This window comes from Salvelinus sp. IW2-2015, linkage group LG18, assembly GCF_002910315.2.
Source record: "Salvelinus sp. IW2-2015 linkage group LG18, ASM291031v2, whole genome shotgun sequence".
Lineage (NCBI taxonomy): Eukaryota > Metazoa > Chordata > Actinopteri > Salmoniformes > Salmonidae > Salvelinus > Salvelinus sp. IW2-2015.
This window is the reverse complement of record NC_036858.1, coordinates 47,404,791-47,418,780: the sequence shown is the minus strand read 5'-3', so window position 1 is coordinate 47,418,780 and position 13,990 is coordinate 47,404,791. Positions and strand designations below refer to the sequence as shown.

At 43.5% G+C, this 13,990-nt stretch overlaps 1 protein-coding gene across 4 annotated transcripts in view; it reads right to left on the bottom strand.

The window, feature by feature from the left end:
• Positions 1–11,476, bottom strand: part of LOC111978321 (tau-tubulin kinase 1) — a 39,781-nt gene extending 28,305 nt beyond the window's left edge. Inside the window, exons 1-10 of one of the 4 annotated variants that reach the window (XM_024008317.1) lie at positions 11,154–11,476; positions 8,248–8,406; positions 7,702–7,849; positions 6,872–6,945; positions 6,485–6,628; positions 5,963–6,067; positions 3,178–3,243; positions 2,910–3,002; positions 2,481–2,606; positions 1,307–1,464 (exon numbers count right to left, since the gene is read on the bottom strand). In XM_024008317.1, coding sequence (XP_023864085.1) covers positions 1,307–1,464; positions 2,481–2,606; positions 2,910–3,002; positions 3,178–3,243; positions 5,963–6,067; positions 6,485–6,628; positions 6,872–6,945; positions 7,702–7,849; positions 8,248–8,355 — 1,022 coding nt within the window. In that variant the 5' untranslated portion in view covers positions 8,356–8,406; positions 11,154–11,476. The other 3 variants (XM_024008318.1, XM_070448548.1, XM_024008320.2) reach the window with 3 other exon arrangements.
• Between the last annotated feature and the right edge of the window lie 2,514 nt (positions 11,477–13,990).

Below are 13,990 nucleotides of genomic sequence, written 5' to 3'. Positions count from 1 at the left end.
CCTGTTTGATGGTTCGTCGGAGGGCATAGTGGGATTTCTTATAAGCTTCCAGGTTAGAGTCCCGCTCCTTGAAAGCGGCAGCTCTAGCCTTTAGCTCAGTGCGGATGTTGCCTGTATTACATGGCTTCTGGTTGGGGTTTGTACTTACGGTCACAGTGGGGACGACGTCATCGATGCACTTATTGATGAAGCCAATGACTGATGTGGTGTACTCCTCAATGCCATCGGAGGAATCCCAGAACATATTCCAGTCTGTACTAACAAAACAGTCCTGTAGCTTAGCACCTGCTCCATCTGAGCACTATTCAGGAACCAGGAAGATAGAATTATGGTCAGATTTGCCAAATGGAGGGCGAGGGAGAGCTTTGTATGCGTCTCTGTGTGTGGAGTAAAGGTGGTCTAGAGTTTTTTTCCCTCTGGTTGTACATTTAACATGCTGATAGAAATTTGGTAAGACAGATTTAAGTTTCCCTGCATTAAAGTCCGCGGCCACTAGGAGTGCCGCCTCTGGGTGAACGTTTTCCTGTTTGCTTATGGCGGAATACAGCTCATTGAGTGCGATCTTAGTTCCAGCTTCAGTCTGTGGTGGTATGTAGACAGCTAAGAAAAATACAGATGAAAACTCTCTAGGTAGATAGTGTGGTCTACAGCTTATCATGAGATACTCTAGTATCGTGCACCAGCTGTTATTTACAAAAATACATAGTCCGCCCCTTGTCTTGCCAGACGCCACTGTTCTATCCTGCTGATACAGCGAATAACCAGCCAGCTGTATGTTGATAATGTCGTCGTTCAGCCACGACTCTGTGAAGCATAAGATATTACAGTTTTGAATGTCCCGTTGGTAGTTTAATCTTCCACGTAGGTCATCGGTTTTATTTTCCAAAGATTGCACGTTTGCTAGCAGAATGGAAGGCAGTGGGGGTTTATTCGATCGCCTACAAATTCTCAAAAGGCAGCCCGCCCTCCGGCCCCTTTTTCTCTGCCTTCTCTACGCAAATGACGGGCATCTGGGCCTGTTCCCGGGAAAGCAGTATGTCATTCACGTCGGGCTCGTCGGGCTCGTTAAAGGAAAAAAAGGATTCTGCCAGTTCGTGGTGAGTAATCGCAGTTCTGATGTCCAGAATATATTCTTGGTCATAAGAGACGGTAGTAGCAACATTACGTACAAAATAAGTAAAAAAATAAGTTACAAACAACGCAAAGAAACTAATAAAAAAACACAATCGGTTAGAGACACGTCAGCCTTCATCTTTATTTTGATGCGTTTATAATAAACCTAAATAGCTCATTTTGATTTCCTTACCCGACCACAGCGGGGGTCTGTCGTGTGTTCTGTTGAGGGGGCGTTGACGTGCAGGTGGACAGAGGCACTCCATCCGTCCCTCCCTTCTCCCAATCAAAAGACTCGTTCTCTGTGATGATGCGTTCCTTCATACTGTTCTCAAAGACCGACATCAGCAACTGCAAAGAGGATCATAGAGAAATGTAAAAAGTAAGGTATAAAGGTGGAATTCAGCCTCCTGGGTGGCGCAGTGGTCTAGGTCACTGCATCGCAGCGCTAGCTGCGCCACCAGAGACTCTGGGTTCGTGCCCAGGCTCTGTCGCAGCCGGCCGCGACCGGGAGGTCCGTGGGGCAACGCACAATTGGCCTAGCGTCGTCCGGGTTAGGGAGGGTTTGGCCGGTGGGATATCCTTGTCTCATCGCGCACCAGCGACTCCTGTGGCGGGCCGGGCGCAGTGCGCGCTAACCAAGGGAGCCATGTGCACGGTGTTTCCTCCGACACATTGGTGCGGCTGGCTTCCGGGTTGGAGGCGCGCTGTGTTAAGAAGCAGTGCGGCTTGGTTGGGTTGTGTTTCGGAGTACGCATGGCTTTCGACCTTCGTCTCTCCCGAGCCCGTACGGGAGTTGTAGCGATGAGACAAGATAGTAATTACTAGCAAGTGGATACCACGACAATTGGGGAGAAAAGGCGGTAACATTTTTTTTTTTAAAGAAGAAGAAAAAAAAAGAAGGTGGAATTCAATCAAACCTACAATGCTATAAAATAATAGGCTTTACTTTAAGTACTAAAAGTTATTTATTTTTGTTTAGTTTCTACATAATGTAGTTGTATTACTGAAACTTAAGAGAGCGGGTATGGGAGTTAGTCTCACATTGCCACACTTCCAGGTCTTGTTCACTCTGCTATTGAAGTGAACGCAAGAAAAGCAAGGTTCAGTGGGGATAAACAAGGTGAATCCACATGCAGGGTGTGAACAGTACGTATTTATGTCTAAGAATTAACCAATGATATCAGGCCACACCCGGCCATGATTACAGACACCTGTGTGTGTCCTTTGACACTATATAAACTAGTGACCCGCAGTGTTTGTCATTATACCCTGATGAAGACAGCGTGTCTGTCGAAACGTTGGATATTAGGTTATAACATTTTTGCATTTTGAGCTCCTTTTCTTTTTCAAGTGAACGTACGTACTTGGTAATCTGGTTTGGTAAAGTAGTCAAGGCCTAAAACATGATCCAGGAAAACATGAAACTCAGAAGGCATGTGTTTGAGCAGCATTCTGTGGTCGTAGCGCTCCTTAATCTGACCCACTTGCTCCTGGTGACACACAAGAGATACAGTAGATACCATTAGAAATCAGTTGAGCCCAGCAAGACACCAGTCGACATCAGTAACCATTCTCTACTGCAGAGATTCTTAATCCTGTTCCTGGGGACCCAAAGGAGAGATTTTTGTTTTTGCCCTAGCACGACACACATGATTCCACTAATCAAAGGTTTGATGATGAGTTGTTTAGTCTAACCAGGTGTGTAGTGCTAACAATGTGCACCCCTTTGGGTCCACTGGACCAGGATACAGAAATATTGGAAATAACCGAAACTGCAATAGATAGTAGCTCACCTTATCTTTTATTTTTCGCCATGGTAGCTGACCGACTGCAAATTCTACCAACATGTAAAATAGCGACCATAGATCGTCATGGCGACCCATTTCCTGAGAAGTTAAAGAATAAATTAATAAATTAATTATTTTCATGACTTTTTAGAATTCCTGAAGTACATCTGCAACAGTTATTTTGGATTTCCTGACAAACTGATGTTACACAAAACCCTCAGGTTTAAATTAATCTGTAGTGCATTGCATTTTTCGAACCCAAAAAGACACTTACTTTGTTTTTATGAGCATTTACTGAAGCATAACGAACAGTGCCCCGAAATCCCGCCACAGTTCTGGGCTGGAAAAATAAAATTTGGTAAATTCTCTTTTCAGCACGAAACCTAAAATAATTTCACTCTTGACAACTAGAAAGAAAAAGATTGATGGAAATAAAGTATTTAAATTAAAAACTCAAAAGAGACAAGGAAGGATATGGAAAATATCTCAGGCAGGGAGAGATAATAAAATCTGAAATGGGATCAAGCACCTTACTGATGAGACGGATCACAAGCATGCGCTTCGAACAGAAAAGGCCAAAAAGGAACAGCAAAACTGCAAAACATAAAATCACACAGGTGAAAAAAGGACAGCATCACATTGCAGCAAAACAACTGTAAAAGCTTTATTAACATCAACACTTTGTGAACATAATATATGAAACAATGTTGCAGTAATTTACAGTAACAAACTATGAACTAATGCATTTACAAAGCATAAGGCATCATTTAAATGTATAATTTTCCTGTGATATCTTCCTAATATTTGTAGTTTCTTATGGTCATTGGAATCTCTGATACAATAACTGGAATCTGCATCACCATTTTGGCTCAAGAGTGGAGGATGACAGTTTTGACCTTGATAATAACACCCATTCCATTAGGCAGGTAGTCCTAGGAATATTACCTTAGAAACTGCATGTTAGAATTTACAACAGTGTGTGTGTGTGTATATGTATACTGTATAGTACGTAGTGTGTAGTTGTGTGTGTGGTGTGCTGCTGTGTTGTGTGTGTGTGTGTGTAGTGTGTGTGTGGTGGTGTGTGTGTGTGTGTGTGTGTGGTGTGTGGTGTGTGTTTTGTGTGTGTGTTGTGTGTGTTGTGTGTCTAGTTGCTTGTCTAAATCTGCGAGTACAGACCTGCCCTTCTAACGATGGAGTGGAGCTGAGTCAGCAAAAAGAAGAAGCAGAAAGAATCTCCACTGTGGCTCAGGCTATACATCAGCCTATATCAGCCTAGTCAACTCTACATCAGCCTATATCACCTAGCCAACTCTACATCAGCCTATATCAGCCTAGTCAACTCTACATCAGCCATATCAGCCTAGCCAACTCTACATCACCTATATCAGCCTAGCCAACTCTACATCAGCCTATATCACCTAGTCAACTCTACATCAGCCTATCAACTCTACATCAGCCTAGTATCAGCCTAGTCAACTCTAATCACCTATACAGCTAGCCAACTCTACATCAGCCTATATCAGCCCTAGTCAACTCAATCAGCCTAGTCAACCTACATCAGCCTATATCAGCCTAGTCAACTCACATCAACTATATCAGCCTATCAACTCTACATCAGCCTATATCAGCCTAGCCAACTACATCAAACTATATCACCTAGCCAACTACATCAACCTATATCAGCCTAGCCAACTACATCAGCCTATATCAGCCTAGTCAAACTACATCAACCTATATCAGCTAGCCAACTACATCAACTTATATCAGCCTAGCCAAGTACATCAAACCAATATCAGCTAGCCAACTCTACATAAACCTGTATCAGCTAGCTAACTCTATATCAGCATATCAGGCTAGCCAACTCCATCAACCTATATCAGCCTAGCCAACCTCTACATCAACCTATATCAGCCTAGCCAACTCTACATCAGCCTATATCAGCACCAACTCTACACACCATATCAGCCTAGTCAACTCACATCAGCCTAGTCACACTCACATCAGCCGATATCAGCCTAGCCACTCTACATCAGAGTATCAACCTAGCCAACTCTACATCAGCCTATATCAGCCTAGTCAACTCTACATCAGCCTAGTCAACTACTACATCAGCCTATATCAGCCTAGTCAACTCTACATCAGCCTATATCAGCCTAGTCAACCTACATCAGCCATATCCAGCCTAGCCAACTACATCAACCTATATCAGCCTAGCCAACTACATCAACCTATATCAGCCTACCAACTACATCAACTATATCAGCCTAGCCAACTACATCAGCCTTATATCAGCCTGAGTCAACTACATCAACCTATATCAGCCTAGCCAACTACATCAACTTAATCAGCCTAGCCAAGTACATCAACCTATATCAGGCTAGCCAACTCTACAAAACCTGTATCAGGCTACTAACTCTATATCACCAGTATAGCTAGCCAACTCCATCAAACCTATATCAGCCTAGCCAACTCTACATCAACCTATATCAGGCTAGCCAACTCTCCATCAGCCTGTATTAGGCTAGCCAACTCTACATCAGCCTGTATCAGCATAGCCAACTCTCCATCAGCCTGTATCAGGCAAGTCAACTCTACATCAGCCTATATCAGGCTAGCCAACCTTCCATCAGCCTGTATCAGGCTAGCCAACTCTACATCAGCGTGTATCAGGCTAGCCAACTCTCCATCAGCCTATATCAGGCTAGCCAACTCTACATCAGCGTGTATCAGGCTAGCCAAATCTCCATCAGCCTGTATCAGGCTAGCCAACTCTAGATCCGTCTGTATCAGGCTAGCCAACTATTAATCACATCACAAAAAGGCACATGCCCTGTGCTTTCCTATTCTCCTACCCACAGTGCCCTGAGGACCAAGCATTTCCTGTGCAAAAAACCCATTGCCACTACCCCCAGGTTGTGTGAACTACCCCTCCTAACTCAACACCAAAACAGCAAACCTTATACCCCATGTCCTATATTCTTGCTAGAATGATTCAACAGGTTTAAATATTAACATAACATAATAAATTAAATCAACAAAATCCTTCCACGGCTACTTACTGGTCGGACCTCTCCGGTAGTGTTGGTATACTGGCGAGCCAGGCCAAAGTCTAACATAAAGCACTTTCTATAGGTGGAGGGGAGTCGACCCATGGCAAAGTTTGACTGGGAAAACAACAACAGAGAAACAGAGTCGAGGACATCACAGGCGTATCAACAGGTGAAGCCCAAAGCAGTGTTTCTCTCTGTCATTGTATAGACATGACCCTAGCTCACACCCTCTCTCTCTCGCAATCTCTCTCACACACACACACACCTCTCTATCTCACACCCACTCTCTCTATCTCACCCCCATTTCTCTCTATCTCACATCTTTGCTCTTTCTCTCACCCACCCCTCTTTATCTCTGACATGTAAAGTGCCCCCTACAGGCTTGATGTCTTAGTGCAGGAATCCCACAGAGTCAATGACCTATATGGACTCTAGAATAGATTAATTAGTCTTACAATGCATTATAACCACACATCATAATGCCTTATACCTGCAGGCTTTAGGTAAAGTGCTACAGAGAGGGCCACCTACAGGCTTGATGTCTCTGTGCAGGAAGCCCACAGAGTGGATTGCCTCTATGGACTCCAGGATCTGTTTGCCCAGGCGTAGCGTGGTGCTCATGGTGAAGGTGCCGCGGGGTTGACTCCTCCTCAGGTCCGCTAGGTTTCTCCCCTGCTGGGGTGGAGAAAAGGGAGGGGGAAGGTGTGGGGAGAGAGGGAGATGGAGGGTTCAGAGGGAGGGAGGGTAGGGAGAGATGAGAGAAAACAGGGGGAGGGAGAGGGGGGACGGAGAGAGGGAGAGCAGGGAGATAGAGGGAGAGAAATATTTTTCATTCATTTTTTTCTACTTAGTTGTAGCCTTGGCTACGATTCTCTCTACCTAAAGCAATTGTATCAGACTGTTCTGATAGATGGTTACCTGAAGTTGCATGACCACATAGTTAAACTTCTCGTTCCTTCCACATCCAATGAATTTACAGACATGATTCTTTCCTGTGAAAGAAGTGAGAGGTTAGTGTAAATGTTATTATACAGTCATTATAAAATGAGCTAGCTACGAATCTACTTGTACCATCACAGTTAAACAACTGATTCAGTTGGATGTTTAAGATTAAGATTACTTTCTTTTTGCATCTGTTTTTGGGACAACAGACCAGAACAAGCAAAGCTGACAGACACAGAAATACCCCAAAATAAATACTGCCTAAGAGATTGACGATGTGAAAGAATACTGCCAGAATATAATTTTGCACAAAGCATTATAAACCCCAGTGCAGCAGACATGTCAACTGATTGACTACCTAACTCATCAAACCCCAGAACAGAACAAACAATCACCACACCTACAACCTTGCCCATCACACTAATCAAATGGCTAGACAGACAGATGTTTACCTCACATCACATCAGACCATAGCCAGACAACTTAATTAACCTTGCCATGCTTATTCATGTACAAGGTGATGTTGTCATTGATTGATCATGTCCTTAGTGAACCCTATCTGTCCCTGGTATCTGCCTGCCCTGCCCTTACCTTGCAGTTTCTTTTTCATAACAGCAGAGTGGAATTTCATCACAAAGGGTGATATATAGTGCAGGAGAAGAGAAAGTGGCAAAGGTCACAGGGATTGAACCCACAACCTTTGAGGTTCTAATACATGCTTGTATTAGTGGCGTTACCACTTAACCACACAGACACACAGCTGTACGTGTGATTGTGTGTTACTGCTCAAACACATAGGCCCTTACCTTGCAGTTTTTTGAGGACAGCCACCTCCATTTTGAGGACCTGTTTAGGCTGCTGGGCTGACTCTACCTTGAGAGCCACATTCTCCCTGGTCAGCAGGTCCAACGCCTCGTAGATCTCCCCGAAACCTCCCCCACCAATTTTCTTCAGCTGGGAATGGTGGCAGAGGAGAGACAAGGGTGGAATAAACAGAGTAGAAAAGTGAGGATTGTGGATGCCTGCTTCTTACTGTTTGCTGCCTGTTCTTTGAAGTGAACATTTAGAAAATGCTAGTTCTCCACTAACCTGGTCCCAGATCTGTTGGTGTTGTCTTGCCAACTTTTATGGTCACTGTCACGCCTAACAATGACCATATCATTTGGCAAGACAGCACCAACAGATCTGTGACCAGGCTAGTTCTCATCAGGTTAAGGAACATTCTAAATCAGGGACTCTCAACTCTTGCATTATGTGTTTCATTTTAATCAATTGCTTAATTATTCCACCAGTCACTCAGCTGAGAGTCAATTACATGGTCAAAATGTCTCTGAAGATAAAACCAAACTCACCACTTTCCATCGGTCCTTTACCAAGCAGTTTGGGGGCAGGATGTCCACCTGCTCCCCCGCTCCGTTCATGTTTTCGTCGGGCTGGGCGGCCGTCCCTACGCACTGCATTGGTCGGCCAGACAGAGACACAGCAGCTCCCAACTTGATTCAGCCATTTACCTGTGAAGAAGAACACAGTAATGTAAGCTACAACATACACAAATAGAGTATACAACACATACATTATGAATAAAAAAAAGCATACTCTAAACTGACTAACTCATTTTAAAACAAGGTACAAGCTTGACAATACAATGAGGCCACAAAACCAATATGTCAGGAAGAGCAGCAGATTTAGCCTCAGCCTTCAGATTTAGCCTCGGTCTCCTGGTAAACTGTCGACATGTCACTAACGTCTCTGAACCCCAAATATGTCTATGTGGTCATAAGTAAACAATTTGGCACCATGGACAGCACCGCTATCCGTGCTTAACAAAAATTCCGCACCACAGGCAGCACCGCTATACTCGCTTAACAACAATTCAGCACCACGGAAAGCACTGCGACCCACGTTTAAAACAAATGTGTTGGTCACAGATTCAGCACTAGGGACAGCAACAGTTAGCGCTAAAATATTAGATAGATTGCATGCAATTTTGCTACAAATGGAATCCATAGGCATAGGTGTGACTGAAGCTGTCTTTTCAGCACATTGGACAGCACCACTCATTACAGCACTGTGCTGGCCAAGGACAGCGCCGCAGCACCCCTCATTTAACACACTTGCTGACATTCTCTAGGCCAGTGTTTCCCCACTCCAGTCCTCAAATACACTTTTTTGTTGTAGCCCCAGACAGGAACACCTGATTCAACTAATCATCAGGCCCTCAATGAGTTGAATCAAGTGGGTTTGTCCTGGGCAACAACAAACATGTGTGCTGTTTGGGGTACTAGAGGACTGTAGTTGGGAAACACTGCTTTAGGCTTGTGCTGCCTGCCAGACAGCATACCTACAGGTAACTGCTAAAATAAAGGAAACACCAACATAAAGTGTCTTAATAGGGTGTTGGGCCACCACGAGCCAGAACAGCTTCAATGTACCTTGGCATAGATTCTACAAGTGTCTGAAACTCTATTGGAGAGATGCGACAATTTTTCCACAAGAAATTACATAATTTGTTGTTTTGTTGATGGTGGTGGATAATGCTGTATCAGGCACTGCTCCAGAATCTCCCACAAGTGTTCAATTGGGTTGAGATCTGGTGAGACAAACACATAGACACCCTTTAAATCCCTTATGCTCCTTTGAGACCCCTCTTTCAAAGTCACTCAGATCTCTTCTAGCCATGGTAGCCAAAATAATGGGCAACTGGGCATTTTTATACATGACCCTAAGCATGATAAAATGTTAATTGCTTAATTAACTCAGTAACCACACCTGTGTCGAAGCACCTGATTTCAATATAACTTATATCCCTCGTTTACTCGTGTTTCCTTTATTTTGGCAGTTACCTTTATTAGAACAGCTGGGCTAAAAGCATTCCCAAATCAAATGCAGAAGCAGGAGAGAACATCCTGAGCCTTACACTAGTGTGGAAGCTTCCCGCTGCCATAGACAGTTAATGTGCGGAAGGTACACTCAATGCAACAATGCAAAGTAATAAAGCAATGTTCAAGTTAATTAACTCTGTCATGCAATTACCTCGAGGTTCAATAATGTAAATTTACACTTGGGTGATTAAAGTAAAGTGCACCTGCATTGGGGACTTTGGATTGAACGACTCCAATACCATACACCCAGTGTTGGCAAAACACTTTTAGTAGGCCAATATTTAAACCATGTCTTTATATTCTTCTAAATCTATAACGAACCCCATCACAAAAAATAGACTGGTCAATTGCAACACCCAAAATCCATTATCATAGTAGGCTACTAAGAAAACCCTGTGATCATTTTCAAGTATGTAACTAGGCTACATTTTACAGCTACATTTATATTTAGAATTAGGAAAAGGGTGTAACATTTTAGTAGGCCACTGCACTGTCTAATGTTGGGCCTATGAATTACTTGTAATTTGCGCTCTCACCTTACTGCTACAATCACAGGGTGGGATCCGTTCTGTTTCCAATAGGCTTTCCTTAGATATCATTCCATAAGACACAACCTCTCCTCCATCGCAACTAACAGCAGTCCCCAGGCCTATAAACTCTACTATCATTCTCCTCCTACTGTTACATTTTCTCCGCACTGCAGTTTCGGCGCTCTCTCAACGGATAGGGAGGGTTACCATCCAAGCGGCAGGCGGTGCGCACAGCCCATACAGAGTTCTAATTCTAGGCTTGACGTTTTCCAAGTATCAACATTCACCATCGCCCTGCGCCCCTGGCCCAATGGACAGGTTGTGTACCTTTACTCCGCCCCTAAAACATATTTCAGGAATCACCCATTGGATCAATATCAGTCAATCAGCCGCCATGCAACGTTCCACTGCGTGGCAATCCGCGAGTTGCACTTTGGGAAATGTCGTTTATAGTCGGGAAAGCCGATGCAAAGGGACCCGACTAGATGGTTGTAAAAGACTACACCTCATGTTGTGAGCGACTCAAATCACTGACGTAAGTCTGCATTATGATGATTCTTTCTAAATTATTCATGATTCTTGTTATATAGATGTAAAATATACTAATTGCTTTGTTCAAGCTCCTTACGTCATCTGGCATCATTGCCAATAACTGTGTTGTGGAGTGACACTGCTTTATTCTCTAGAAACAGCGCATCGAAGTGGCGTTGCTCTCCCAAGTTATCATACCAAAGCGAGCGACCTTGTATTCAGCATTATTGACAAAGTGCCAATGCCTTGGATGTTCTTTATGTCCGCAAGATCATCTACATCAATTCAACAAAGAGCAAAACATTGTATCCAGACCTGATCTTCTGACGTCGTTGTAGGGCCTCGGTTCGCGAGGCATTTGAGAGGTGCATCAGTCCTTGTGCGAGGTCGTGTTAATGACATATGTGTCGGTTATCGTTGCACCATTCTCCATCCTCCCCGTTATACGCCTCTACTCCTCTGAATCAGCATCACCGAGATTCTCCCATTACGCAACGCGCGCGGTCTTGCATGACCATGGATGGTTGTTGCGTGGTAACGTGAGGAGCGCACGGCGCTCGATAAGCGCCTGTTGAGAAATTATGAATTGTGTGAAATGTTCCATAAATAGCAGATTCAGTAGCAGCACCAAACGAACAGTGTGTCTGTAGGATATTAGGCACTAGTGCACAATGGTCTCACTGAGTCACTAACCATGGCCTCCTCCTTTGTGTAGATTCATTTTACACGCAAGAGGGCACTGTTTTTCCACAGATAAATTCCAGTTCTCATTCGTACATTTAACCTTGACGTTTGGCCTTCAGGACCGAAGCGCCTCTGCCTATATGCAGATTACCGACTTTTTTTTTTGGAGGGGGTACTCAATTTACTGTTGAGTGTTAGAAAGGTAGAATAAACAAGGTGCAATTTCGACATTTGGTAGTGCATCAGCAGTTTTCCACTTGTTATGTCAGTCACTGATAGTCACTCAAATCTAAACCGTGTAGTTGACCTAATCATCAACAACCAGACACGTACAGTAGGGCATGCGCCCAGGGTCCTTGACCCCCAGCGGGCAGTCATTGATTTTGCTAGTCACACTCATTCAGATATCATGAACCTGGCATAAGTCATGGCAAAATGTGTAGAATTGCAGGAAATTAGCTTTAAAACTGCCAAAGTTTCTTACCACCACATGGGAAAAATATGTAGAATTGGCAGATATTACCTTTGAAACTACAATATTTTTGCTCAGCCCCATGGCAGAATGGGTTGAAATGCAAGCAATTTACTTTAGCACTAGTTATGTTTCCATCCAATTGGCAACATATTTTCATGTGAATATTCTAAACTCTGCATAAAAACAATATGCACATTTTCCCACCAGAGATGGACTTCTTGCAGATAAAAAGCTGTGTGTGTTTTTACTGGGTATTTTACTGGGTAACGTTCACTTTGACTTGAGTCATTTTCTGTTAAGGCATCTTTACTTTTACTCAAGTATGACAATTGCGTACTTTTTCCACCACTGCCGATATGATGATATTATTATGGATAAAAGTATGAGGTTATTTTTATTTGTCAAACAGCAGCCAAGCATCGATCATCATGTCACCAGAATAAGACCCTTGATATTTATTCAAAGGAGCATCAAGCTCATCACCGTGCACTTTCACCACCCTGTGAAGTTCATCATAACTTATTTCATCTGTAGCCTAATAACCATCATGCTATGCTTTAACCATCATGCTATGCCCGAGTCGTAGTGGGAAAACCACACAACATATCATCAAGTGACTCCAAGTTTACTTTGATATGATGGTTATTATGTCAATATTTGCACATAAAAGCGTTTCCACCTCCATTTCTCACATCATTAATTTCCCCGACACAAAAAGATCACATTTTGTCTCATTTATTTTGTATTTTGGTTAATGTTAAGACATTTTTAGGGATTCTGGAATTATATTTTGGATGTACATGCACATGCCTACAGTAGCCTAGTCAGATTAAAACATTGTGAGGGGTTGTGTTTATGCCACATAAAAGGTAATACATGCTAAAAGTTAAATTAAAGCATTTGGTTCTAGGTACGCGAGGAATAGCAGCTCAGATTGGAGAGGAGGCAGAGCCTGCATTAAGCTTGGCTGAATAACTGTCATGACAGTAAAATAGAGACATACGTGTACAAGCATGTATGATCTGCACATGTAAAATACAGAGTGCATTCGGAATATATTCAGACCCCTTGACTTTTTCCACATTTTGCTTTGTTTCAGCCTTATTCTAAAATTGATTAAATCGTTTTTTCCCCCTCATCAATCTACACACAATACCCCATAATGACAAAGTAAAAACAGCAACAACAACAAAAATTCTAATTTATAAAAAAATATATAAAAAAATATCACATTTACATAAGTATTCAGACCCTTTACTCAGTACTTTGTCGAAGCACCTTTGGCAGCGATTACAATCTAAAATCTTCTGGATGTGACGCTACAAGCTTGTCACACCTGTATTTGGGGAGTTTCTCCCATTCTTCTCTGCAGATAATTTCAAGCTCTGTCAGGGTGGATGGGGAGCGTTGCTGTGCAGCTATTTTCAGGTCTCTCCAGAGATGTTCGATCGGGTTCAAGTCCGGGCTGTGGCTGGGCCACTCAAGGACATTCAAAGACTTGTCCCAAAGCCACTCCTGCATTGTCTTGGCTGTGTGCTTAGGATCGTTGTCTTGTTGGAAGGTGAACCTTCGCTCCAGTCTAAGGTCCTGAATGCTCTGGAGCAGGTTTTCATTAAGGATCTCTATGTACTTTGCTCCGTTCATCTTTGCCTCAATCCTGACTAGTATCCATGCTTCACTGTAGGGATGGTGCCAGGTTTCCTCCAGACGTGACACTTGGCATTCAGACCAGAGAATCTGGTTTCTCATGGTCTGAGAGTCCTTTGGGTGCCTTTTGGCAAACTCCAAACGGGCTGTCATGTGCCTTTACTGAGGAGTGGCTTCCGTCTGGCCAGTCTACCATAAAGGCCTGATTGGTGGAGTGCTGCAGAGATGGTTGCCCTTCTGGAAGGTTCTCCCATCTCCACAGAGGAACTCTGGAGCTCTGTCAGAGTGACCATCGGGTTCTTGGTCACCTCCCTGAACAAGGCCCTTCTCCCCGATTGCTCAGTTT